Source organism: Chiloscyllium plagiosum, unplaced genomic scaffold, assembly GCF_037043375.1.
Source record: "Chiloscyllium plagiosum isolate Xiang-an unplaced genomic scaffold, Cpla_swu_hap1 HiC_scaffold_6, whole genome shotgun sequence".
NCBI classification, from domain to species: domain Eukaryota; kingdom Metazoa; phylum Chordata; class Chondrichthyes; order Orectolobiformes; family Hemiscylliidae; genus Chiloscyllium; species Chiloscyllium plagiosum.
In genome coordinates this window covers 27,513,513-27,540,275 of record NW_028270144.1, presented here as the reverse complement: position 1 = coordinate 27,540,275, position 26,763 = coordinate 27,513,513, and the positions used below count along the sequence as shown (strand labels likewise).

The following is a 26,763-nucleotide window of genomic DNA, read 5'->3' as shown; positions in this document are numbered from 1 at the left end:
CTTGTGAAACTTGAAAGGGTTCAGAAAAGATTTACAAGGATGTTGCCAGGATTGGAGGATTTGAGCTAGAGGGAGAGGCTGAATAGGCTGGGGCTGTTTTCCCTAGAATGTCAGAAGCTGAGGGGTGACCTTTTAGAGGTTTACAAAATTATGAGGGGCATGGACAGGGTAAATAGACAAAGTCTTTTCCCTGGGGTTGGGGAGTCCAGAACTAGAGGGCATAGGTTTAGGGTGAGAGGGGAAAGATGTAAAAGAGACCTAAGGGACAACTTTTTCACACAGAGGGTGGCACGTGTATGGAATGAGCTGCCAGAGGAAGTGGTAGAGACTGGTACAATTGCAACATTTAAGAGGCATTTCGATGGGTATATGAATAGGAAGGGTTTGGAGGGATATGGGCCAGGTGCTGGCAGGTGGGACTAGGTTGGGTTGGGATATCTGGTCGGCATGGACAGGTTGGACCGAAGGGTGTGTTTCCATGCTGTACATCTCTATGACTCTATGGGTATGCATTAAGCCCTGTCCAATCTACCTGCCAGGTCCTGAGAATTATGATTGAGAGTTAATTGTTCTTGATGAATCTCCACGTCAATTATGGCCCAACCAATCAGCACCCTCTTTTAATGCAGCATAAAATAGTATCCATTATTTTCTAGTCTGTTTCTTGTATCCTATTTCTGATGAGCTCAAAACAAAATTACTCCTTTTCGTGACGCTGAAGGTTTTTGTATCATCAATCAATGTATCTACTGGTGGCTGCATTCCTGACATATTGGGAAATTTGGCAGCCACATCCAGCTAAGACTTCATTGGGTCCAGAAGATGAGACTCTTTTACATCCTTCCTCTCCCCTTTCTATCACCAACCCCTGAGATTTCCAGTCGCTCCCGCCAGACACTCACAACCATCTCATCTCTCCCTAACTAACGTCTCCAAACTCCACGCTGCATACTGTGCTCCAACTGCAACACCGTCCCACACAAAATAAAAGCCAGCTTCCAAGAACCGATTCTTTCCGATTCAGATTCAGAGCTGTACCCTCATAATTTTTCAATTTGGCTCATTGGAGCAGTTAATCTTAAGGACTCAATCTGTGCTGTTTGACTGGTCGGTCAACAGGAACTTGCCGAGCTTATGGACAGTGTTGATCAAATGGTGACGTTAAAAACTCAAAACAAAATCCAACTGATCTTGAGCTGGTCAGCAAATAAACAGTTTGAAAAGGGTTTGTGATGCGAGGTTGGCAGAGCTGGTAGAAACATTTGATTTTGTAAATCACTTCCTGGAGTTTGTTGAGGCACATTTGGCCATCCTGTACTACTCTGCAGTTGTCAATGGAAGCCATTATTCTGCCATAAAAAGGAGGTGTTGCATATGATGGGGAATGGCAGATGGAAAGTAGACTTGGCTTTTCTCACTGCTGCTTAGCTGTCACCTATCTGCTGCCTGATCATAGAAGGACAGTACTGGGTGTTCCCTAGGTGCAACCCTGATGGACGGCAGGTGTTGCGCTTCTGGCTAAAGCAGGAAATTGGGCAGAGGATAAGGAAGGAATGCTGATGAACTCACATTGTGTTCTCTTTCCTATCCTGCAGGTAGCAACGATGGCTCCTGGGATAAAGATAAACTGCAGTCTCCCACTGGCCCATCGTCACAGGGCTCTGCCAGTCATCCTCCCCTCTCCAGCCAGCACAACCTCGCAGTAAACCACTCCCTCAACTCCCTGCAGCAGAACCACTTATTACCCAATGGTGAGGACAACTTTCTGTGTCATCAGATGTCCTTGTATATGCCATTTTTAAATTATTTTTATAAGGCAACCCATGTTGAATAAGAATAGGGAACAAACAGCTCATTTCGTCCTTTGTTGTTGACACAATTACATCATGTCTCAGTCAAATGCTGTCAGCAGCTATTTGGACACATAATGGAGATTATTGTCAACTGTTTCCCAGTGATATTCATAGCAATCAAAGTTCAAGCCTAAAATTTACTTTTAAAAGAGCAAACTCCAGAGAGATGGAATAGATAGATGAATTTCATAAAACAAATTTACACTCTTTGTCTTTTAATTAATTATTTTCAGCATCACTACGCACCCTTGGGTAGAAGATGATTCATCCCGCTACGCCTGATGCTGCTCAATTCCCCCCCTTCCTCCCATCACCCATAACCTCAGGAAACAAAGTCCACTAGAAATTGACTTGCTTTTTGCAAGGCACCCCCACAGCTATAATGCACGGTGCGTGGGATATATATTTCCTAATTGTGGGAATTCTACCTCTCATTTGAGAGGAGTTCTGCATTTAGAAGCTGCCAGCCATTCTAATTGACTGGCATGCATCAACACTCCTGGTAAGTCCAAACTTCAGCAGTGGGCACTAACAGGACTACGGAACGAGGGCCAACCTGGATCATGGCTTCACCAAGAGGCGAGTCCTGAAGTCTTATGGTGGGGTGGGATTCTAGAGCTTATGTTGGGACTTGGCATGTGTTGGTGCAAGGCTGGGTTCTATTCGGTACGTGAAAGGGAAAGTGAAGTGGCATGTTTGGGAGATGATCTCCTCCCTTCCATGCACACAGGGCAACCCGCTAATGAAGTAATCTCCTTTCCACCCCCATCCTTCTGGTATTGTGCCTGTTGGCCTTTAAAAACAGGCTGCCCAATCCCAGCTGCAACAGATGTATTTCAGAGCGAGCGAAGTATTTTTTGGGGCCTGTGAGCTTTTTTTAGCAAGTTCACATCACCCTTAATGATTTACTTAAATATGTCAGACAGACTGCCAATTTCCGCACCTACCTATGCTCCCTATTATGAGGATAAGTGCAGGGTGAATGGGAAAGTGACAGGTTGGAAAACTGAGATATTTCACATACCTTCCTACCAAAGGGGCATGTGATATCCACTCCTTTTGTAGCACACTTTCATAATGCAGGAGCCTGTACTAAATGTTATCAAACAAAGTTCCTTGAACCCAAGCAATAATCATTATTTTTATATCTCCATACTGCTTTTAAAACACTTTAAAGAGAAGACTGTGTGGAAGTTGAACTGGGAACAAGGAAATCCACACGTATGTGACAGAGATTTTGTGTGTGTGTTTCTGTGTGTGTGTGTTTCTGTGTGTGTCTGTGTGTTTCTGTGCGTGTGTGTCTGTCTGCCTGCATATGCGTGCATGTGCTGTTAGGGAGGTATCTTCTATGATTATGATCCAACAGTAACAAAATATCAATGCTATATTTACTGGTCAGGATAATGTGTGGCTTAGAGGAGAAATTACAAGTGGTGCTGTTCCTACACAACTGCTGCCCTTGTACTTCTAGGTAGAGGTCATAGGTTCATTAGATACTGTTGAAGGAGACATGGCAAGTAGTTGCAGTGCATCTTGTAAATGCTACACACTGCAGCAACTATGCGGTGGCGCAAGCAATGAATATTTAATTTGGCGGCACGGTGGCTCAGTGGTTAGCACTGCTGCCTCATAGCACCAAAGTTCCAGGTTCAATTCCAGCCTCGGGTGACTGTCTGTGAGGAGTTTGCACATTCTCCCTGTGTCTGCGTGGGTTTCCTCCGGGTGCTGCAGTTTCCTCCCACAGTCCAAAGATGTGCAGGTCAGGTGAATTGGCTGTACTAAATTGCCCATAGTGTTAGGTGTGTTAGTCAGAGGGAAATGGGTCTGGGTGGGTTACTGTTCGGAGGGTCGGTGTGGACTGGTTGAGCCGAAGGCCCTGTTTCCATGATGTGGGGAATCTAATAAAAAAATAAAAGTCAGAGCTGTGAAAACTCTCTCTTATTCTGATCCTAGCATCTACTTACTGCCGGTAGAATAAATTTATAATCTCCTCCAATCTAGTTTTTTTAGTAATATTTGGGATCAGTTCCTGCAGATTGGAGGGTGACTAATGTTGTACCACTTTTTAAGAAAGGTGGGAGAGAGAAAGCAGGAAATTATAAACCAGTTAGTCTGACCTCAGTGATGGGAAAGTTGCTGGAGTCTATTATAAATGATGAAATTACGACACATCTGGATAGTAGTAATAGGATAGGTCAGAGTCAGCATGGATTTATGAAGGGGAAATCATGCTTGACTAATCTTCTGGAATTTTTTGAGTATATAACTCTGAAGATGGACGAGGGAGATCCAGTAGACGTAGTGTACCTGGACTTTCAGAAAGCTTTTGATAAAGTCCCACATAGGAGGTTAGTGAGCAAAATTAGGGCGCATGGTATTGGGGGCAAAGTACGAACTTGGATTGAAAGTTGGTTGGCTGATAGGAAACAAAGAGTAGTGATAAACGGCTCCATTTCGGAATGGCAGACAGTGAACAGTGGGATACCGCAGGGATCAGTACTGGGACGGCAGCTTTTTACAATATATGTTAATGATATAGAAGATGGCATTAGTAATAACATTAGCAAATTTGCTGATGATACTAAGGTGGATGGCAGGGTGAAATGTGATGAGGATGTTAGGAGATTACAGGGTGACCTGGACAAGTTAGGTGAGTGGTCAGATGCGTGGCAGATGCAGTTTAATGTGGATAAATGTACGGTTATCCACTTTGGTGGCAAGAACAGGAAGGCAGATTACTAACTAAATGGAATCATTTTAGGTAAAGGGGCAGTACAGAGAGATCTGGGTGTTCTTGTACACCAGTCAATGAAGGTAAGCATGCAGGTACAGCAGGTAGTGAAGAAGGCTAATAGCATGCTGGCCTTCATAACAAGAGGGATTGAGTATAGAAGCAAAGAGGTTCTTTTGCAGCTGTACAGGGCCCTGGTGAGACCACACCTGGAGTACTGTGTGCAGTTCTGGTCTCCAAATTTGAGGAAAGACATTCTGGCTATTGAGGGAGTGCAGCGTAGGTTCACGAGGTCAATTCCTGGAATGGTGGGATTACCTTACACTGAAAGACTGGAGCAACTGGGCTTGTATACCCTTGAGTTTAGAAGACTGAGAGGGGATCTGATTGAGACATATAAGATTATTAAAGGATTGGACACTCTGGAGGCAGGAAACATGTTTCCGCTGATGGGTGAGTCCCGAACCAGAGGACACAGCTTAAAAATACAGGGTAGACCATTTAGGACAGAGATAAGGAGAAACCTCTTCACCCAGAGAGTGGTGGCTGTGTGGAATGCTCTGCCCCAGAGGGCAGGGGAGGCCCAGTCTCTGGATTCATTTAAGAAAGAGTTGGATAGAGCTCTCAAGGATAGTGGAATCAAGGGTTATGGAGATAAGGCAGGAACAGGATACTGATTAAGGATGATCATATTGAATGGTGGTGCAGGCTCGAAGGGCAGAATGGCCTACTCCTGCACCTATTGTCTATTGTCTATTGTCTATTCAATTTCAGTACATTTTTATTAATTGATTTCAGCCCCACACCTATCCTTGTCCCTCAGTTCATTCTTTCTGCAGAACCAGATGTTTGTTACTTGAGCTGTCTTTCTACTATTCCCTTCAGATATCCTTTCTGATTTACGCACCTTGTGCAAAATGGAAATACTTGATTTTCTACCACTTTAATTTTGAACTCATGCTCCCTTGCATTTGGGGCCTTTGTAACCATGAGTTAGTTTCTCAGGTCAAAAGATCAGAGGCTGAGAGTTTTAGAGTGAGCAAATTCCCCTTCTGACCTTCCAGTGCTTGTCTTCCATCTGCAAGTCACAAGTGTGATGGGACTACACTCCACTTGCCTGAATCAATTCAACAGCCCTCAAGAACTAACTCCTGTTTTCAAGATGCTTCACTGTTAGTATTTTTGAAGGTTCATATCAAAGAATTTTGACAGTGTTTCAACTGGATACCTGAACACATTTTGTTTTCAAAAAGGGTCACTAAGTTGACTTTGGACCTTTTACATTATAGAAACTTCTTTGAGGTTCTTCTTCACATGGCTTAAGCTAATTCCTTGGATCTGTTCATTGGAAATCACATGCACAAGTTTATGTCTTTGATGTAGATATTGTTTGGAGTTCTATTGGGGTGCGACCAATTGAGAGAGACAGAAGCTCCCCAGCTCATTCTCTACCTTTTTGAGAAAGATCTTTTGGACAGCTCAATGTGTAGTCTCAAAAACTGCAGCTATTTTCCTGAAAAGCTTCTGAATCATTAACATCTCCTGAACCACTATGCTTAAAAGTCCCAATGTTTAGTACTAGGATGCTGACCAAAAGCCTACTAGAACTTTCATAGCTTATCCTTTTCTGTTCTTCAAAATATTTTTTTCTATTTTAAATCGCTGCAAAGAAAGTTATTTTTCACTTTAAGTGCTCTGCATGTGTCAGCAGTTGGGATGCTATATAGAAGTGTAAGTACTTATACTGTCTTTTTCAAATTGTGCATTAATCAGCTTTACAGCCTTGCTGAGTATGCCCTGTTTTCACAATGAATCAAATTTTTAGTATTAAAGAGACCTCATTGATTATTTTATTCTAAATCTAATATGGATAAAGGATATAATTGCCGTATCAGTAACTGAGTAAAGCATTTAAATTTGTGTTGTGACCAGTGAACTGCTAGAACTCGAGACTGACACTGCACTCCTCCAACCACAGTTATAACAACATCATCCCAGACAGGATAACCCCTTTTAATTGGCATCCTAAGCACCAAATTAAATATTCATTGCTTGCACCAGTGCATAGTTGCTGCAGTGTGTAGCATTTACAAGATGCACTGCAGCCACTTCCCAAATCTCCTTCAACAGCTCCGAATGAACCTATGACCTCTACCTAGAAACACAAGGGCAGTGGTTGTGTAGGAACAGCACCACTTGTAATTTCTCCTCTAAGCCACACATTATCCTGACCAGTAAATATAGCATTGATATTTCATTAATGTTGGATCATAATCATCGAAGATACCTCCCTGACAGCACACACACACCTGAATTCCCTTGTTCCCAGTTCAATCTTTAGAATGTTTTAAAAGTAGTATAGAGATATAAAAATAATGATTATTGCTTGGGTTCAAGGAACTTTGATAACATTTTGTTTTTGAATAAATTTTCTATACCGATCAACCCTTGCATTTTGGCAGTTCTAATTAGTCATTGAATAGATGCTATAAACCTTTCCATATAAAACTTAATTGAGAGTCTGGTGCTGGAAATGCACAGCAGGTCAGGCAGCTTCTGAACCATTCCTGATGAACGGCTTTTGTCCGAAACATCGATTCTCCTGCTCCTTGGATGCTGCCTGACCCGCTGTGCTTTTTCAGCACCACACTCTCAACTCTGATCTCCAGCATCTGCAGTCCTCATTTTCTCCCATATAAAACATAATAATTTTTTTTTTCTAGTTTTGCTTTTCATAATGATGTATTTGCAGATTTCTATTTGATGATTAAGTTGATATAATGGTGTATGTTACAGTTGGTTTGGAGTCTGAATTGTTATGACAACTTGCACTTGTTTCAGTGTGAAGCTATGGATAGTTATAATAATGTTCTTCCCATCATATGGCTTATCAGGATCCCTTCCTGTCCTAACACCTCCCACTGGCATATATTGTAAAGATGTCAGGTTGATACTTAACCTGTTTGGCCATGCTATGAGCTTTCCTTTCTCGGCCATCAGGACATGGAGTAGGACTCGAGCTCTGATCTTCTGGTTCAGAGGCATAGGTTCTACCCATTGCACTCAAGACCTGTTCCAAAACAACATACTTGTAGACTATCACTATCAGACTTTAAAATTTTTCAGTTGAAGTGTGCTGACAACCATTAATTTAAATTTATATTAAAAATAAAAACAAAAATATTTTGGTTTTTGTCATAAATATTTGGATATTGATGTGTAACAATCAAACATTTTGTTCCTAGACTTTGGATTTGTTTTTCTTTGTCTCTGTCTTCTTACATTTAGTTGATTAATTTGTTTCTTCAGGCCTTTCATCCACAGTTTTGCAGCAACAGTATGGAGTTCTCAAAGTAACACAGTCAAAATGTACTTCATCAGTTTTTATTTGCAATGACCCTTACAGGAATTTAGGCAGAGAAACTGATCCCCTCTAATCTATCATTTTAATTGGAAACACACACCAAATGACCAATTACTCAAGGTCACCTGCAAAACCAGTGAGTCTATATTGGCTTCTGTCAAGCTGCAGATATCTGGGATGGCCAGAGAAAACAAGTGTCAGACAACTTCCATAAATAAATGAAGGTAGTGATTGTTTTAGGCGGAAGCAGTCGCGTTGTGGTAATGTCACTGGTCTAGTAATCTGGAGGGCCATGCTAATGTTCTGGGAACTAAGGTTCAAATCCCACCACAAAGTAACTGTTGAAATTTAAATTCAATTAATCTGGAACTGAAAGCAAATTTTTGTAATGATGCTATGAAACTATCATCAACTGTTCCAAAAATTCAACTGATTCACTGATGTTCTTCAGGGAAGGAAATCTGCCATCTTTACTGAGTCTGGTTTATGTGTGACACTAGATTTGCATGTATGTGGTTGACTCTTAAATTTCTTCTGAAATTACCTCGCAAGCCCTTCAATTCAAGGGATGGACAACAAATAATAGCCTCACCGGTGATGCCCATAGAATGGAAGCTTTTTTTTTTAAGAATTGTCATTTTAAATTGCTTGACAGTACCAGGTCTGTCATGTTTTCTCCCTTTATTCTTTTCTTGAAAGTGTTGGCATGTTTTTAGCTGGTGGAATGTACCGTGTGAAACTAGACAACTATGGTGCATTGCCCAAGTGGTTAGTGCCCAAAGTTAGTGAGCCTTGACAAGCTATTTTGCTGTAAATAACACCTTAACTGAAACTGATTCTGTCTGTATGAAAAACCCACTCAAGCATGGGTCAGTGTTCAAGCCAACTTAGAGTCATAGAGATTTACAGCACGGAAACAGACCCTTTGTCCAACTCATCCATGCCAACCAGATATCCCAAACAATCTAGTCCTACCTGCAAGCATCTGGCCCAAATCCTTCCAAACCCTTCCTATTCATATACCCATCCAGATGCCTTTTAAATGTTGCAATTGTACCAGCCTCCACCACTTCCTCTGGCAGCTCATTCCATACATGTACCACCCTCTGTATGAAAACGTTGCTCCTTAGGTCTCTTTTATATCTTTCCCCTCTCACCCTAAACCTATGCCCTCTAGCTCTGGACTCCTCCACCCCAGGGAAAAAACTTTGTTTATTTATCCTATCCATGCCCCTCATGATTTTGTAAACCTCCATAAGTTCATCCCTCAGCCTCCGACAGTCCAGGAAAAACAGCCTTAGCTATTCAACCTCTCCCTATAGTTCAAATCCTCCAACCCTGGCAACATGCTTGTAAAACCTTTCTGAACCCTTTCAAGTTTCACAATATCTTTCAGATAGGAAGGAGACCAGAATTGCACACAATATTCCAACAGTGGCCTCACCAATGTCCTGACAGCCGCAACATGACCTCCCATCTCCTGGACTAAATACTCTTGACCAATGAAGGAAAGCATATCAAATACCTTCTTCACTATGCTATCTATCTGTGACTCCACTTTCAAGGAGCTCTTTGTTCAGCAACACTCCTAGGACCTTACCATTAAGTGTATAAGTCCTGCTAAGATTTGCTTTCCCAAAATGTCAGCATCTCACATTTATCTAAATTAAATGCTATCTACCACTTCTTAGCCCATTGGCCCATCTGATCAAGAACCTGTTGTAATCTCAGGTAACCTTCTTCGCTGTCCACTACACCTCCAATTTTGGTGTCATCTGCAAACCCACTAACTATAGCTCTTATTCTCACATCCAAATCATTTATATAAATGATGAAAAGTATTGGACCCAGCACCGATCCTTGTGGCACTCCACTGATCACAGGCCTCCAGTCTGAAAAACAACCCTCCACCATCACCCTCTGTCTTCTACCTTTGAGCCAGTTCTGTATCCAAATGGCTAGTTCTCCCTGTATTCCATGAGATCAAACCTTGCTCACCAGTCTCCCATGAGGAACCTTGTCGAACGCCTTACTGAAGTCCATATAGATCACATCTACCACTCTGCCCTCATCAATCCCCTTTGTTACTTCTTCAAAAAACTCAATTAAGTTTCCCATGCATAAAGCCATGTTGAGTATCCCTAATCAGTCCTTGCCTTTCCAAGTACATGTACATTCTGTCCCTCAGGATTCCCTCCAACAACTTGCCCACCACTGATGTCAGGCTCACTGGTCTGTAGTTCCCTGGCTTGTCCTTACCACGTTTCTTAAACAGTGGCATGACGTTAGCCAACTTCCAGTCTTCCAGCACCTCACCTGTGACTAGTGATGCTACAAATATCTCAGTAAGAGGCCCACAAATCACCTCCCTCGCTTCCCACAGAGTTCAAGGGTACACCTGATCAGGTCCTGGGGATTTATCCACTTTTATGCGTGGATAATTGATTAGGTCCTGGGGAAAATTGATGTACAGAGAGATCTGGGTGTTCAGGTCAAATGTTCCCTGAAGGTGGCTGATCAGTAGAGTGGTCAAGAAGGCATAAGGCATGTTTTCCTTCATCGGACGGGGTATTGTATACAAGAGTTGGCAGGTCATTTTACAGTTGTATAAGACTTTGGTTTGGCCACATTTGGAATGCTGTGTACAGTTCTGGTTACCACATTGAATGCTTTGGAGAGGGTGCAGAGGAGGTTCACCAGGATGTTGCCTGTTATGGAAAGTGCTAGCTATGATGAGAGGTTGAGTAGATTAGGATTATTTTCATTGGAAAGATGAACCCTGGTTGAGGGGGGATCTGACTGAGGCCTACAAAATCATGAGAGGTGTAGATAGAGTGGGTAGCAAGAAACTTTCCCAGAGTGGAAAATGGGTGAGTGGAGGACTCAATTACTAGGGGGTTATGAGTTCAAAGTGAGAGGGGAAAAGTTTAGGGGATATATACGTGGAAGGTTCTTCACACAGAACGTGGTGGGTGCCTGGAATGCATTGCCAGCGGAGATGGAATGATAGCGTCATTTAAAATGTATCTGGACAGATATATGAATAGGCAGGGAGCAAAGAGATACAGATCCTTAGAAATTGGTGGCAGGTTTAGATAGAGGATCTGAATAGGCGCAAGCTTGGAGGGCCGAAGGGCCTGTTCCTGTGCTGTAAGTTTCTTTGTTCTTTGTTCTAACCACAGGTTCACAGGCCATTGACGGAAACAGCTGTAAAACAAAAGAAAGCTTATGGAATTATAATGTGTTTCTGAAGGGTTCTGAGGAATGTGAGCTTTAGTGAGTTGTGTGAGGCAGTGAGGCCCATCTCAACATCAAGGTCATCCCATTCCTTCTATGCTGTGATTGGATGTGGATGGTGATGTGGATGAGGAATAGGAACTTGGCCAGAATTTTCTATTGTTCTGTTGTGTATCGGCCAGTCACAAAATCTCCACTGAGTGCTTTGACATACAAACAGTTGAGTCAGGACTGCTTGAGAAATGAACTCAGGAACTTCTAATCTGTGTAGCTCAATCCCATGTTGGGTTTGCATGGACTACTGATAGTCCTTTCAGTTATTTCTGCAGTGAATGTATTTTAGAAAATTGCTCCTCCACTAATTAGGCAAAACTTTGAACACTGATGTAATAACTAAATCCTTCCTTTTTTCTCTTGTATTTTATGATTTATTAATAATCAATGTGTTTGGCTGCATTGTGAATGCAACTTCAGTTGCCATCAAGTCCAGGAACAGAACTCAATCAGAGTCATGGATACTACACACTGTGCCACAAGACCTTGAGTAGACTCCCAGTGGAGCACAGATATAAAAAGGGTGTTAAAGCCTTCATCCATCTGGTAGCCTACCCCTCTCACACTCAACACTTTACTATCCTCACTCAACTGCTAACTTGTCCCCTCACCTACCTGGCATCCTATTTCTCTCACCCACCTTGCTCCTTAATCCCTCATCCACCTGCCACCCTAGCACCATAATCCCTACCCACCTGGCACCTGATCTCTTGCCTATCTGGCATCCAAGCCCACTTCCTGCCTTACTCACCAGGCACCCCGAACCCTACACATACATTTTATGCTTAACTTTCTCTATAGTATTAAAGTGGCTGTTGACCATTTAAAATTGGAATATGACACAATTACTACTATAACAAGAGGCATGGTTACCATGCTAATTCTTTGTATTGCTGGCTGCGAGGATTCCTGGATAGGTTTCTGCTGTGTTGTAACAGGAAGCTCCCATCCAGTCATGTGCAGGGCAGATGTCATAAAATCGCAAGTGTGTATTTGTTGTGTCTGATCAGGATCAGAAATAGAGTTTCAGGACTAGATTTGGATGGCATTTATATGGATGCCATAGCCTTTTGGATTTCATGGGTACAGCCTCTGAAGCACTCTCAAATAATTTTTATTTAAATGATATCTATGCACTTGAAAAACATTTTAGTATTTGCAAATTGCATGATTCCCTCTGCTGATTAAGAGATAAATATTAGCCAAGTCATCAGGAGAACTTCTGACATCTTAATTAATGATAGATAATATTTTGCATCCTAAACAGGCAATTGGGGCTCAAGTGTACGTGAGGATGCATTGCAGATAAAAAATGTAAAAGGCAAAATATTAATATTTAAGTACAGTCTGCTGAGTATGGAAGATTGTGTCAAAATATCTTTGCTATCTTGCTTTACTCCCAGAATCAGTTGCACAAATCATTCTTGAAGTTGCTGAAATGACTCTCTTTTCCCTTTCAGGTCTGGAGCTCCCCTTCATGATGATGCCTCATCCACTCATTCCTGTCAGCCTACCTCCTGCCTCTGTTACCATGGCTATGAGCCAGATGAACCACCTTACCACTATCGCCAATATGGCAGCCGCAGCCCAAGTACAAAGTCCCCCTTCCAGGATGGAAACCTCAGTTATTAAGGTAAATACATTGTAGCTACAATTATATCAATAACTAACCAGTTCCAACTTTTTGTATTAAAAATGTGTTGTGATACTATGCTGGGCAATATCTAAGATTAGGCTAATATGTTACAAAGAGTAGTGTCCAAGCCAACTTGATTCCATGATTGATGTGTATGTATTCTTAGTTGCTTCAATAGGTTGGTTATTCAGGATCTATTTTCCAGAATTGGGCAATTTTAGGAAGCAGTGATTGGGCACAAGTTCAGTTGTTTGTACATTCATTGCTGCTTTTTCTGCTCAATTGAAAAAAATCACAGAAAAAATTACTCTTGAATTTCTAAAAGTTGTCATTGAGTTGTCTCCCTGCATTCACTTAACAAGCGTCAGTCCTACAGGAAGATCCCGGGTTGCACCTGATTCACCATCCTGACCTCATAATTCTTGGCCTCAATGTAGACTCGAAGAGGCATCCTCTCAGCATGGTATAGCAGCTTGGTGCAGTGGCCCCACAGCCCAGCATGGCAGTCTCTTGGACTGCATTGCGGTCTCTTAGTAGCCCAGTGTGGTGGTCTCTCAGCCCAGCATGCGATTCCTCAGCAGCTCAAAATGGTGGTCTCTCAGCCTGGCATAGCCTCAGTGTGGACTCAGTCTCAAGGTGATTCCAGTGTGATCCTCCCAGCCTCGTGACCCCTGAGGTGAAACCTGTTGCAGGCTGGAGTCAAAGCCTGGTTCGGACTGGAGCATCGACTTGTTTTTTCTCCTTTTTATAATTTATTCCTGAAATCTGCAATGATGAAGTTCTTACTTCTCTATTTTTATAAAAACTGTAACTGAAGAAGCTGTACCTAAGGACCTTTGAACCTGAGATGGTGCTGTAAGTGGCAACCAGTACACTTTTCACTGCATATTATTTGAGTACGTGTGACAATAAAGCTAATTCTAATTCTAATGGTCTGGATTAAATTGGAAATGCTATATTTGGACACACTGCACGAGATTAATGGAGCTACATATTGGATGTTGATTTGCAACATTTCCCTTTTAATTGTGTTTGAGCCCACACTACAAGACACTGTGTCATGGGTATGCAGAGTGTCAGAATGCCATCGAATGAGAATCGTGAGTGTGCAGTATTATGTAATATATCAATACACATAGACTAACAATGGGTTGTTTCACAGTGAATAAGACCTTGATATCCCATATGAGTTTGTCACTTATATGATTAATGAGTCTTTTATTACTTGCAGAATAAACTGCGTTAATTCACTGTAACACAGGAATGCAGTAGTGCTGTGTTGCTTGGGGCTTGATAAAATGATACAAGGATTTGACCCAAAAGTATTGAGGTTGATTTTAACCCGAGCTGTCTTGTGGCAACCTGCTCTAAGAGGGGGAGGCATTTAAAATCAACCAGGCACTTTGTTAGCTACTATCCCACCCAAATCAGTGGATCTATTCTCTTGAGCAAGCAGGAAGTGCACCCATCTGAGTTTGGCAAGTTCTTTCTTTATATGTGCAGATTGAGGTCTATGCACGATCAGGTCCCAAATGCAATCTTGAGTTTATCCAGGGCTTGGAAATGAAATGGACCTTAATTGCCTGGATTTTCAGTTTGAAGTCAGGAGCCCAATGTTAAAGTCAAATGTAGCTCCCACATTTTATTGGGAATGCTTGCCCAAATGGATTTTTGGTGAGTTGCCCATAGATGACCAGAGGGCATGACCTCAGTCCAATTAACAATGGTAGATGGCTTCCTGAGAGAGTGGAAAGACAGTATGATGTCTTCAGAAGTATCCTGGAAGTGCTCTTTGAAGAGCCAGTTTAAAACTTAAAAAGCACACGCCAGGTTATAGTCCAATTGGAAGCACTAGCTTTCAGAGTGCTGCTCTTTCATCAGGTTGTTGAAAGTTAAAAATCACACAACACCAGGTTATAGTCCAATCTGGTGTTGTCTGATTTTTAACTTTGTACACCCCAGTCCAACACCGGCATCTCCAAATCAGTCTAAAAACAAAATCATTTTAATGATGGTCACAGATATTAGATTAGATTCCCTACAATGTGGAAACAGGCCCTTCGACCCAACAAGTCCATACCGGCCCTCCGAAGAGTAACCCACCCCCCCTCTGACTAATGCACCTAACACTATGGACAATTTTGCATGACCAATTCACCTGACCTGCACATCTTTGGAATGTGGGAGGAAACCGGAGTACCTGAAGGAAACCCACAGAAGGAAACCGGAGTACCTGAAGGAAACAGTGTGCAAACTCCACATATTGGCAAGATGATGATGAGAAGGCTACCCTCCATTCATTGGCCAGGTGCTACTGCATGTGGACAAAGTGCAGGGATGGTGCACCCCCACAAACACTGCTCCCTCTGCAACTGCCCCGCTTCCCTTCCTACCAACTCCCCCCTCCCGAGGAGGCCACTGCCTCTGAGTGGACATGTGGACAATAGATCCAACTGCAGACTGAAAATATCTAATCCATAGAAGGTCTAAACCTTAATAGATCCCTTGATTATCTCAATTTGCCCAGCTACATTCTTGGATTTGCCTTCTCTGTTCAAAATAAATATCTGTTCTCTATGTTTCTGAAGATAATTTAGTTTTAATGTCAGGCATCCAACCACATAAATTGTAACTTCTCTTAATAGACATGTGATGAGAATATTGCTTCCCAACTCCCCTGCCTAAATGTTTCTTTCCTCCAATTTTCTTATCTCTTCTGACAGTCACCCTTCAATATTTCTCCAGTGAATACCATGAGCGGTAGTTTTTTATTCCACAGTGTTTCAGGTGGTTGAGAAGCAGAAAAAAGTGCGAAATATCCTCTCAGGCCTCACTGTTAGGCCACAGGTCTATTAATTCACTGGTGTACTGGAATCAAAACATTAACTCTGTTTCTCTCTCCACAGAAGCTACCAGACCTGCTGAGTCTCTCGGATTTTTTGTTTTCTATTCCAGATTACCAGCATCTGCAGTATTTTGCTTCTATTAGGAGCTTAGAAGATGTTTTCTCTCAGAATCCCTTTCATACACATATGATGAATACAATCTGTTCAGGTTCACTCAAATGAGTGTAGGCCTTACCTTACTTCATCTGGGAGGACTGGTAACATTAAATGAGACATAGATTTCCCAGAGGGGAGAAAAAAAAGCACAGTATAAAAATACTAATACTTGGAAATGAATGTGTTGGTCCTTCATTTAGAAATATATGTTGGACTTGTAGGTGTTATTCCCCAGTTTTATAACGTTTTCCTTCTGGCTTGCATACTTTTATGATGCTCCTTCCTGCTCTTCATACACATATAAAATGGTGACCAAAATGAAGCCAGAGTGATTAAAAAGTCTGAACAGGTCATTGTACCCCTACCTATGCTTCTTTCACTGGGAGGCATAGTGTTTAATTGTTCTGTGTTTGATTATAAGAGACTGATAATCAATCCATTCTCAGCGTGCTTGGTTGATAGAGCCTGGATTTTAGAGGACAGTAAATAGACATCACAGACAAAGCTACCAGAAATTTGGAAGCTTGAGTGCATGTATGTTTTAAAAATCCTGTGAACAAACCTGTTGTACTCTTAGAAATTAGTGTCATTTCTGCATTGGTCTGGGATAAATAAAATGGATATGTAGGCAGATTGTGTTGAGATATTCCCTCAGCCCAGCCAATTATAATGATGGAGGCCTTGCCTCAGAATGGGTCTGTATCTATGTTTACATGTAAGGAACAAAAAGCCAATTGCATTTCTTTCTAATCTGGAAGCGCTTCACCATCATTCCAGTTGACAATTTCAGCACATGGTTAGGACCATCCTACTTGCTGTCAGTAATAAATGCAGCATATGCACCATTTTATTATTATCATGAACTTTGCATTAATATTGAGTATAACAATATTTATGGTGATTCAGTCACTGGACACAGGAACTTTGAACACAATTGCTAACCTGGGCTCAAAGTACCAAATTTCTAACAGAGTTTAAAATAGCTACAATTTTTAAAAAGCTTGCATAATTTTAAAGCAAATTGCCTAATGGAAACTGAAGAATTCATAGTAAGAAAAGAACAGACATGAGTTAACAACGCCACATACGCAAACCCCAAAACAAGTATCACTTATTAGAAATTATTCTGTGATTAGCAGGATTTGCTGACAAACCCTTGAGTATGCTAATAGCAGAAGCAATAATCAATTTTGGTGATGTCATTTCCTGTGGTGATATCATTTCCTGTTATTTTTCTCCAGTTGGAATTCCAACCGGAACTCTATCAACAAACACATTTACTTGGATCCCATTTAGCAGCCTCTGGAGAAAATGAACAGGAAATGACATCACAAACCCAAGGAAACCTAAACACATAAATAGAAAGCAGGCCATGCCACCAGTGCTTCATCTGGAAGTTTATTGATGATTTTACCAAGTATGGTAATGAAATTTCTGAAAATGAGCCTTCCAGTTCAGCAAGCAAACCTACATCCAGAATCACGACCTGACCTACACATCTTTGCAAAACTCGCTTTCTAGTTTGTACCTTGGTTAAAGTCACCCATAAATAGTGTTGTCTCTTTATGACAGTATCCCTTTTTTTTATATGCTTTGTCCCACTTTGTGATTAGTGTTGGAGGATCTGTAGACAATTTCAACTAGTTTAATGATCCTCAATCTCCACCCAAACTGTTCCAGCATCCTGATCTCCTGAACCAAAATCATCACTAATTAATTACACCAGCATCATATTTAATTAAGAGTGCTATACCTGAACCTTTATTAGGTGTGGGCATTTGCACTCCCTTTTTGATTTTCTTAAAAACCTCCTCCACTGCTTTTTGTTGCACTTCAGTCCCACGCTCCTGATCTTCGGGCACCCGGTACGGAGGAGGGAGGGCAGGTCTGAAGACCTCCTCGTGGATCTGCTCCTGGGCCTGGCTAAACTGACCATAAACAGGTCCAGGCAGCGGGCTGTGGAGGGGGTCGTTAGGGCCGACTGCCTGCCCCTCTTCCGCAGTTACGTTAGAGCCCGGGTGTTCTTGGAGAAGGAGCACACGGTCTCCACCAACACCCTGGAGTTGTTCAGGGAGAGGTGGGTGCCACAGGGAGTAGAGTGCATTATTTCCCCCTCCAACTCTATTTTGAATTAGTCCCTACTCTCCCCTTCACTGTTTGATCACACAGCATTGCCCTTTATGAAGGGCACTGCTTGTCACTGGCCACCCGGGTGTTTTCTTATCCTCCTGGTGGTGGAAATTGAATAAAGATTCGTACACCTTGTGTCCCTCACTGTGTCTCACACCTGCACACACACACCATGGGTGCTGTGGAAAAAATAAGCACTACCGCAGTTAGGTGGTAGTGTGGGGGTTATAAAAAAAAGATAAACAGGAGTGTTGATCAGACAGCATTAAAGAGAAAAAAGAAAAAAAAAATACCTGAACCTTTACTTAACTTCCTATTCTTCTTGAATGTCATTAAAACTCTATTTACTTACCTAACAGTGCAGTTCGCAAGAACACTGGCTCCAGATTGATTTAAATGGAAACCCTCCCAATGGTACAACCCACACTTTCCAGTACTAGTGCCAGTGACTGATGAAAATGAGCTAATTTCTTTCACACCCGACTTTGAGCCAGATATCATCTAATTTTATGTACCCTGAACCAATTTGCACATAATAATCTGGAGATTAGATGCCTACCTTCATTGCTGGATATTGTACATATTGAGGCAGCTAATGTTTTCTAATCTGATCATAATGTACACCAGGCATGCAACATATGTTTTGATCATAGCCATGCACCTGTCATAGAGGGGGATGGATGCATCAATTTTGCCTTAACATTGCCTATAGTATAGTTGTAACTGGTATGAAGTTGTTCTTTGTGACAATAACAATTTAAGTAGCGATTAAACACCAGAAGATCAACCCATGACAAAATACGCTTTGTCTTCCCAGTGTGAAGCAGTAGTATTCGTCTGCATATTTATAAGGTGACAATGCCAGTTTTAAGTTGGCATCTGTAGTTGAACAGTATTGGGCTCTAACCATTTAAATGACGTTGCCCTGAGGCTTCAGATTTGATGTCATCTGAACCATGCGATTCGATTTAATTCCACACAAGGATCGTATTTTTATCAATGCTGCTTTGTTATCATTCTCTGCTTCGGTCATTTCCCCTTAAAGACCTCAAGTTTTTCTCAAGTTCTGACGGCGCATCTGTTTTGTTTATGTCATCCTTGTTTAACCTTTTGCTGCTGTCCTTTGCAGGAACGTGTACCTGACAGCCCTTCACCTGCTCCATCCCTGGAAGATGGCCGCCGACCAGGAAGCCATCCTTCTTCCCATCGGAGCAGCAGTGTGTCGAGTTCACCTGCTCGGACTGAGAGCTCCTCTGACAGAATCCGTGAGTTTCTTCTACAATCAGATTCTATTTTAAATTTTTCATCTGTCTAATTTATTTTAAAAGTATTCAGATGCAGTATTTAGATTTAAAAGACGAAGAAAGATCATCACAAGAAAATGAAAGGTGAATGAGAATACAAATTCTGGAGCAATATGTAATGCTATTTTGCAGTACAATAACATTTTAAATGGTTACATTGTAATTGTGAGTCATTGAAAGTTGTGTTTCCTCCCCAACGTTTGGTCAGCCTAAAATCCCTACAGTGCAGATAGAGCCATTTGACCCACTGAATCTGCATCAACCCTCCAAAGAGCATCCCACCCTATCCCCATAACCATGCATTAACAATGGTTAACCCACCGAAACTGTACATCCTTGGATACTATAGTCAATTTAGCGTGGTCAATCCACCTAACCTGCACATTTTTGGACTGTGGGAGAAAATCCCCACAGGCTTGAGGTTGTTTTCATTAGAGAGAAGAAGTTTGAAAGGTGACTAAACTGAGACATATAAGACAATTGGAGGGTTAGGTAGGTTGAACAGTGAGGATCTTTTTCCTCGGATGGCAATAGGGGACATAGCTTTAAAATGAGGGGTGAGAGATATAGGGCAGGTTTCAGTGGTAGTTTCTTTACTCAGAGATTGTAGGGGTGTGGGACACACTGCCTGCCAACTTTAAGGGCATTTGAATGGTCATTGAATAGACATATGAACGAGAATAGAATAGTGTAGGTTAGATGGAATTCAGGTTGGTTCCACAGGTCAGCGCAACATCAAGGGGGAAGGGCCTGGACTGTGCTGTGATGTTCTATCTTCCAGACATAGGGAGAATGTGCAAACTCCACACAAACATTTACCCAAGGCTGGAATTGAACCCAGGTCCCTGCCTCTGTGTGTCAACAGTGCTAACCATTGTGTCACCATTTGACCTTCTTCCTGCATCATTTATTGTTGTCCAAATGGAAATTGGTGTCAGTCATTTAGTTAACTGAATCCACTCTGCCATTCATTCTGAACATGGCTGATTTGATGGTGGTCTCAACTGAACTCAAAGCCCTCTTGCCAACTGCAGCCCCTACCCCAATCCCCCTTAATCTTGATTGTCTTATGGACCAAATTGTTTCTCAGCTTCAAATGTGAAAAGTGATTGTACTACTTTTTGGGATATAGAATTCCTCATCACCTCCATCTGAAATGTGGATCCCCATTACTCTGAAGTTGTGCCCTTAGTTCTTCATGTCTCCCAATGGGACAGAAACATTGTCTCAGCATCAACCCTGTCAACCCTGCCCCCTCAAACCCTAACCCGGTCCCCCTCAGAATGCTGGTTAGATGCAGTGCACCTGAATTCCTCAGGAAACAAAGTTCAAGGAAATGAGTCCCAAAATATTAACAGTAAGCTTGAAACTTGAGAATGAGAGCTATGCTTGATCTTCTGATGGACATATGGATTTTCACGATGGATGCACTATTTAGAATCTTGGAACAGAAACCCTGACTGATTTTAACCACACCCCTCACCCTTGCTGCCCTGCTCAGTTTAGAGAGTCCAGAGAGATTAAGCCAACTATAGCGGCCAAATGGTAGCTTCAGCAGAGATTTGGATATTGAATCTGAAACCATATGACCACAGGACTTCAGTTTTTCATCTTGACTATTGATTCAATTGTAACATCACTGGGTTCTTGCATAATGAAGAACAGAATCTGAAAGTCTTTCTTTAGCAGTAGGCTGCTAAGAATATGTCTAGTACCATTTCCATACACTGCTGGAAGTACAATATAAGTAGATTTGGCTTATGGGTACTGTAACAATATGCTCTGGAATAGTAGTATGTGGATACAGCCTTTTAATTAGGATATCTAGTGATATCATTGAGAAAGAAAATATTATATAGTGCTAATCTCACTTTGATTCTCTATTTCCCTTTAGTTCTTTTATGAATACTTGGGTTTGAACAGTAAGTCCTGATGACCGAATTGGGAAAATTGCCTTGACCGTGATATGAGCATAAGAAATAAAATGATTGCAGAATAGGTGTTTTGCTGCTGATATTTGTCCCATTACAATACAAACAAATAATGGCATCAATACCCACAATTTGTGAAAAACTGAAAACCAACAAATATGTTTACCATTGTGTTTGCTTTATTAAAATATTCAGTGCAAAAAATTGTTGATCTCAGACAATGCTGAGCAGGTCAAAACGAATGTGTTGCAGGAATGTTGCCTCTCCCTCGTTTTATCTTGAGTGGTTACTAAAAAGTAAATTGTTTGCTTTAACTGATAGCTGTCCATCAGAATGGATTGTCAATTAACCAGACTCTCCTGGGGTTGTCCCCAACCATCCTACCTGGACCTAAGGAAGGAGATCTTGCTTGTCAGGATGGAGGCCATGAAGTGAAAAGAATGCACCCTGAAAAAGGTAAGCTAGCTGATGTGTGTTTCACCACTCACTGCACTATGTACGCAAGCTGGTACTTTTACTGGTGATCAAAGAACAATGGCTAATATTCAACTTGTCTCAGCACTTCTACCTGCTTTGTTCTGAACTCCATCCACAATTGCTGAGGCAAGTTGGAAATAAGCCATTGTTCATTGAGTCATACCTGGTGGGTCCATGATGGTAGTTAATTTTTTCCTGCATCCTTCAGCTTGAAAGTTGTTTGCATTGCTAATTGCCAACTTTAACTTTGTGTGGCCAATTTACTGGACAGTTAACATGTGAATCCAGCACGTTTGATTAATATCATGTCAAATGTCTAATCTAACCAACCAGCAAGTTCTCGAGGTTTACAACACTCTTCCTCAAAGTTTGTGCGAAGATTTGTAGCTCGGGTGCTCGTTGTTGTGGTTCTGTTCGCCGAGCTGGAAGTTTTTGTTGCAAACGTTTCGTCCCCTGGCTAGGCGACATCATCAGTGCTTGGGAGCCTCCTGCGAAGCGCTTCTTTGATGTTTTCTCCGGTGTTTATAGTGGTCTGTCCCTGCCGCTTCCGGTTGTCAGTTTCAGCTGTCCGCTGTAGTGGTTGATATATTGGGTCCAGGTCGATGTGTTTGTAGATGGAGTTTGTGGATGAATGCCATGCTTCTAGGAATTCCCTGGCTGTTCTCTGTCTGGCTTGCCCTATGATAGTAGTGTTGTCCCAGTCGAATTCATGTTGCTTGTTGTCTGCGTGTGTGGCTACTTAGGATAGCTGGTCGTGTCGTTTCGTGGCTAGTTGATGTTCATGTATGCGGATTGTTAGCTGTCTTCCGGTTTGTCCTATATAGTGTTTAGTGCAGTCCTTGCATGGTATTTTGTACACTACATTCGTCTTGCTCATGTTGGGTATCGGGTCCTTCGTTCTGGTGAGTTGTTGTCTGAGCGTGGCTGTTGGTTTGTGTGCCGTTATGAGTCCTAGGGGTCGCAGTAGTCTGGCTGTCAGTTCTGAGATGCTCCTGATGTATGGTAGTGTGTAATAATTACAAACGTGACGGCACTGTTCACTTCGATTGACAAAACCCTAGCCAGAGAAACAATAGCCAACCTACTGGACATACAGAACAGAAAACAGGACGCTGAACCTATCAACAAAGACGGCAAACTTAAACTACTGGTCTTGTGCCTCACAACACACTTCACATTCAACAACCAGATATACGAACAAATCAACAGAACACCCATGGGATCACCAATCTCGGGACTCAAAGCAGAGGCAGTTATGCAAAGGTTAGAACAAACAGTCCTACCACAAATTCAACCCAAACTCTGGGTCAGATATGTCGATGACATGTTTGTAATCATTAAAAACACGGAAATAGAAAAAACACACCAGATCATCAACGCCACACTCACAGGAATCCGATTCACGAGAGAAGAACAAAAGGATAGCCAACTCCCATTCCTAGACGTGATGGTACAGAGAACACCAGACGGAGAATTCACTACAAGAGTATACAGGAAAGCCACACACACATACCAAGTCCTAAACTATGAAAGTAACCACCCCAACACACACAAACGAAGCTGCATCAGGACACTATTCAAAAGGGCCACAACACACTGCAGTACACCAGGACTGCAAAAAGAAGAAGAGGAACACCTATACAAGGTATTCGCCAAAAACGGATAACCGCGCAACTTCATCAGCAGATGCCTAAGAGAAAGACCACGGAACAAGGACATACCACAACCAAAAGGACTAGCCACACTACCATACATCAGGTGCATCTCGGAACTGACTGCCAGACTACTGCGACCCCTAGGCCTCATAATGGCATACAAACCAACAGCCACGCTCAGACAACAACTCACCAGAACGAAGGACCCGATACCCAACATGAGCAAGACGAATGTAGTGTACAAAATACCATGCAAGGACTGCACTAAACACTATATAGGACAAACAGGAAGACAGCTAACAATCCGCATACATGAACATCAACTAGCCACGAAACGACACGACCAGCTATTCTTAGTAGCCACACACGCAGACAACAAGCAACATGAATTCGACTGGGACAACACTACTATCATAGGGCAAGCCAGACAGAGAACAACCAGGGAATTCCTAGAGGCATGGCATTCATCCACAAACTCCATCAACAAACACATCGACCTGGACCCAATATACTAACCACTACAGCGGACAGCTGAAACTGACAACCGGAAGCGGCAGGGACAGACCACTATAAACACCGGAGGAAACATCAAAGAAGCGCTTCGCAGGAGGCTCCCAAGCACTGATGATGTCGCCTAGCCAGGGGATGAAACGTTTGCAACAAAAACACTCTTCCTCCCCTGAATTTGCTAAATGAATTTTGTGCATTAACAGGCCATTATTTTCCATTATTCATCGTGATCTATGATCGGCCTTTAAATAATTCCCTTCAACAGAACAGAGCGATTCATTTAATACAGTGCTTTATGGAAATGTGCTTGTTTAGGGAAGGAGACTAGATACTGTCTGGAAACTGGATACTGCTATTCTCAACAATCTAAAGAACAGACTCCATGCCTTGACGTCATAAAGATAGTGGTCAATGCTTTCACATGTTTTTTAGTTACAGTTAATTCCATCAATTACCTTACATGTTTCACAACACTTGAGACTGACATTACCAATGTGCAAATAACTCATGCTCTGATAAAAGGTCAAAATTGCGCGAAACAAACATTTCTTTTTACTCTTCTATTCTTTTCTTCTAAAAGTATTAAAATTGGAATTGAAATGTAAGTTTTGGGAAAGGAAGAAAACAAGGAGTTTATCCCAGCTGAACCTAATCTCCTCATAGCAAGGTCTGTGGTTAATGTTCGGGTACTACTAGTCTGTTAAACTCTCTATTCAGTGGGTAGAAAATGGGTAAAACACTTCTGGCTGATTTGTTCTGTCCATCAATGAAAAAAGAAGCAGATGTACATGACCTGTGCCAGAAACAAACCCCATTAAAGGCATTCAAGGCCTTCTTGAGGCCCTCATTGCAAGATTTAGTTTGCCCTGATGCAAATGCTCTGAGACATGGAACTAGCTGCTAACAAATATAGTTCCTGGACGCTAGGAGGTACAGCATTCTTTCACACTATTCCATGTTTATAAAATGATGTGGAAGAGCCGGTGTTGGACTGGGATGGACAATATTAAAAATCACACAAAATCAGGTTATAATCCAACAGGTTTATTTGGAAGCACTAGCTTTTGGAGCGCTTCTCCTTCATCAGGTAGTTGTGGATCCGGACCATAAGACATAGAATTTATGGCAAAAGATTACAGAGTCATGCAACTGAACGGAAGTTCTGGGATTTACATATTAATGAACTGAAACCTGCAACCCATTTTAAAAGATGAAAGACCTAACAGCAATTCAGGTTTGTTCAATATATCATTTCAGTTGCATGGCACTGTAATCTTTTACTCTAAGTTCTGTGTCTTATGGTCCTGCTCCACAACTACCTGATGAAGGAGCAGTGCTCCAAAAGCTAATGCTTCCAAATAAACCTGCTTGATATCATGAAAGGCTTCCGCCCCAGACTCAAAGCCTTGCTCCGGTGATATTAGGACATGAGAAAGACCAAAATCACTTTGTGGATCTTTTACCAGTGAATGAAAAGAAGACATGAAATAATTTGTCATTCTCTAATAATTAATTATATATTTTGTGGCCTAATACATTGGTGTTCATCTATTTGAATTATCAATGCCAACATTTTGTGAGGATTAGCACTGGGTATATGGCATCCCAGTTTAATAACATAATCATTTTCTCCCACACACTGTGGAGGATCATAAATATAACAATATGTAAGTCATTTTTATTAAATCTTTGTGAAGAGCATGTTAAGTGAATATAAAGTCATACATGAATGCTTAACCATAACAATGTTGCACGTTATTACCAATTAGGGGGATTCTGTTCCTGAAACAAAAGGAAAAAGTAAATTAATTCTCAGCCACTTGAATGAGAAAGCCAGTTGAGGATTACATAAGAATATAAGGAGTAAGAGTACACCATTCTGCTCCTCAAGACTGCTCTGCTGCTCAATACAATCATAGCTGATTAGCTGCCTCAACGTCACTTTTCTTCCCACCTTCTGTACCCTTGGATCTCTGTGAGATCAACTATTTTAATCACTGTTTTAAATAAACCTGATGGACTGTTTAATCTTTAAGGTAGAATTCCAGCATTTCATAAATCTCCGAAGTGAAGAAATTTCTCCTATTTCATTTCTAAATCGTCAATCTTGAAACTTTATTGCTGGAACAGCACAGCAGGTCAGGCAGCATCCAGGGAACAGGAGATTCGACGTTTCGGGCACAGGCCCTTCTTCAGGAATCAGAAGGGCCTGTGCCCGAAACGTCGAATCTCCTGTTCCCTGGATGCTGCCTGACCTGCTGTGCTGTTCCAGCAATAAAGTTTCAACTTTGATCTCCAGCATCTGCAGACCTCACTTTCTCCCCTAAATCGTCAATCTCTCTTGTTGTGCCCCTGTGTTCTGGAATCCCCAAGCAGAGCAAGTAATCTTGAAGTTTTCACTATCAAGCCCCTTCCGGACCTTGAATATTTCAATGAGATCTTTAAACCTTGCAGCACTCCACAGTAGTCTGCCATCTTGATAATGTCTTCTTTATTCTTACTCTCTCCTAGCCAAACTGAATCCTTTATCCATGGTAATGTGTGACCTCAAACTCCACAAGTCTTTATCTTACAAATTAAAATTTTGCATGACTCCTTATCATTATAGAGATCTTTTTTTAGTCATAAGGATTATGAAAAAAAATCATGAAAAACATTAGGTCATGGAGAACTCATGATCAAAGTTGACATTTAGGGACAGTCAGGAAAAGTTTATTTGGTGAGTTGAATGGCGTACTCTGACTACAAGTTTTCTTGTGTTTATACAAACATCACTGTAAGTGTTTACTAATTATATCCAGTTCTCGAAATTGTAAACTTTATGACTGGAAAAAGTGAAGATAAAATCCCAGTTCTACATTTATGATTTCACCAGGACA

At 41.7% G+C, this 26,763-nt stretch overlaps 1 protein-coding gene across 4 annotated transcripts in view; it reads left to right on the top strand.

Annotated features, from left to right (window-relative positions):
- Positions 1 to 26,763, top strand: part of dachc (dachshund c) — a 598,354-nt gene that overhangs the window by 455,844 nt on the left and 115,747 nt on the right. For 2 of the 4 annotated variants that reach the window (XM_043691358.2, XM_043691361.2), the window contains 4 exons: positions 1,596 to 1,751; positions 12,700 to 12,872; positions 19,137 to 19,272; positions 21,564 to 21,698. In XM_043691358.2, the coding sequence (XP_043547293.1) occupies positions 1,596 to 1,751; positions 12,700 to 12,872; positions 19,137 to 19,272; positions 21,564 to 21,698 (600 nt within the window). The remainder of the gene's footprint in view (positions 1 to 1,595; positions 1,752 to 12,699; positions 12,873 to 19,136; positions 19,273 to 21,563; positions 21,699 to 26,763) is intronic. The other 2 variants (XM_087987941.1, XM_043691362.2) reach the window with 1 other exon arrangement.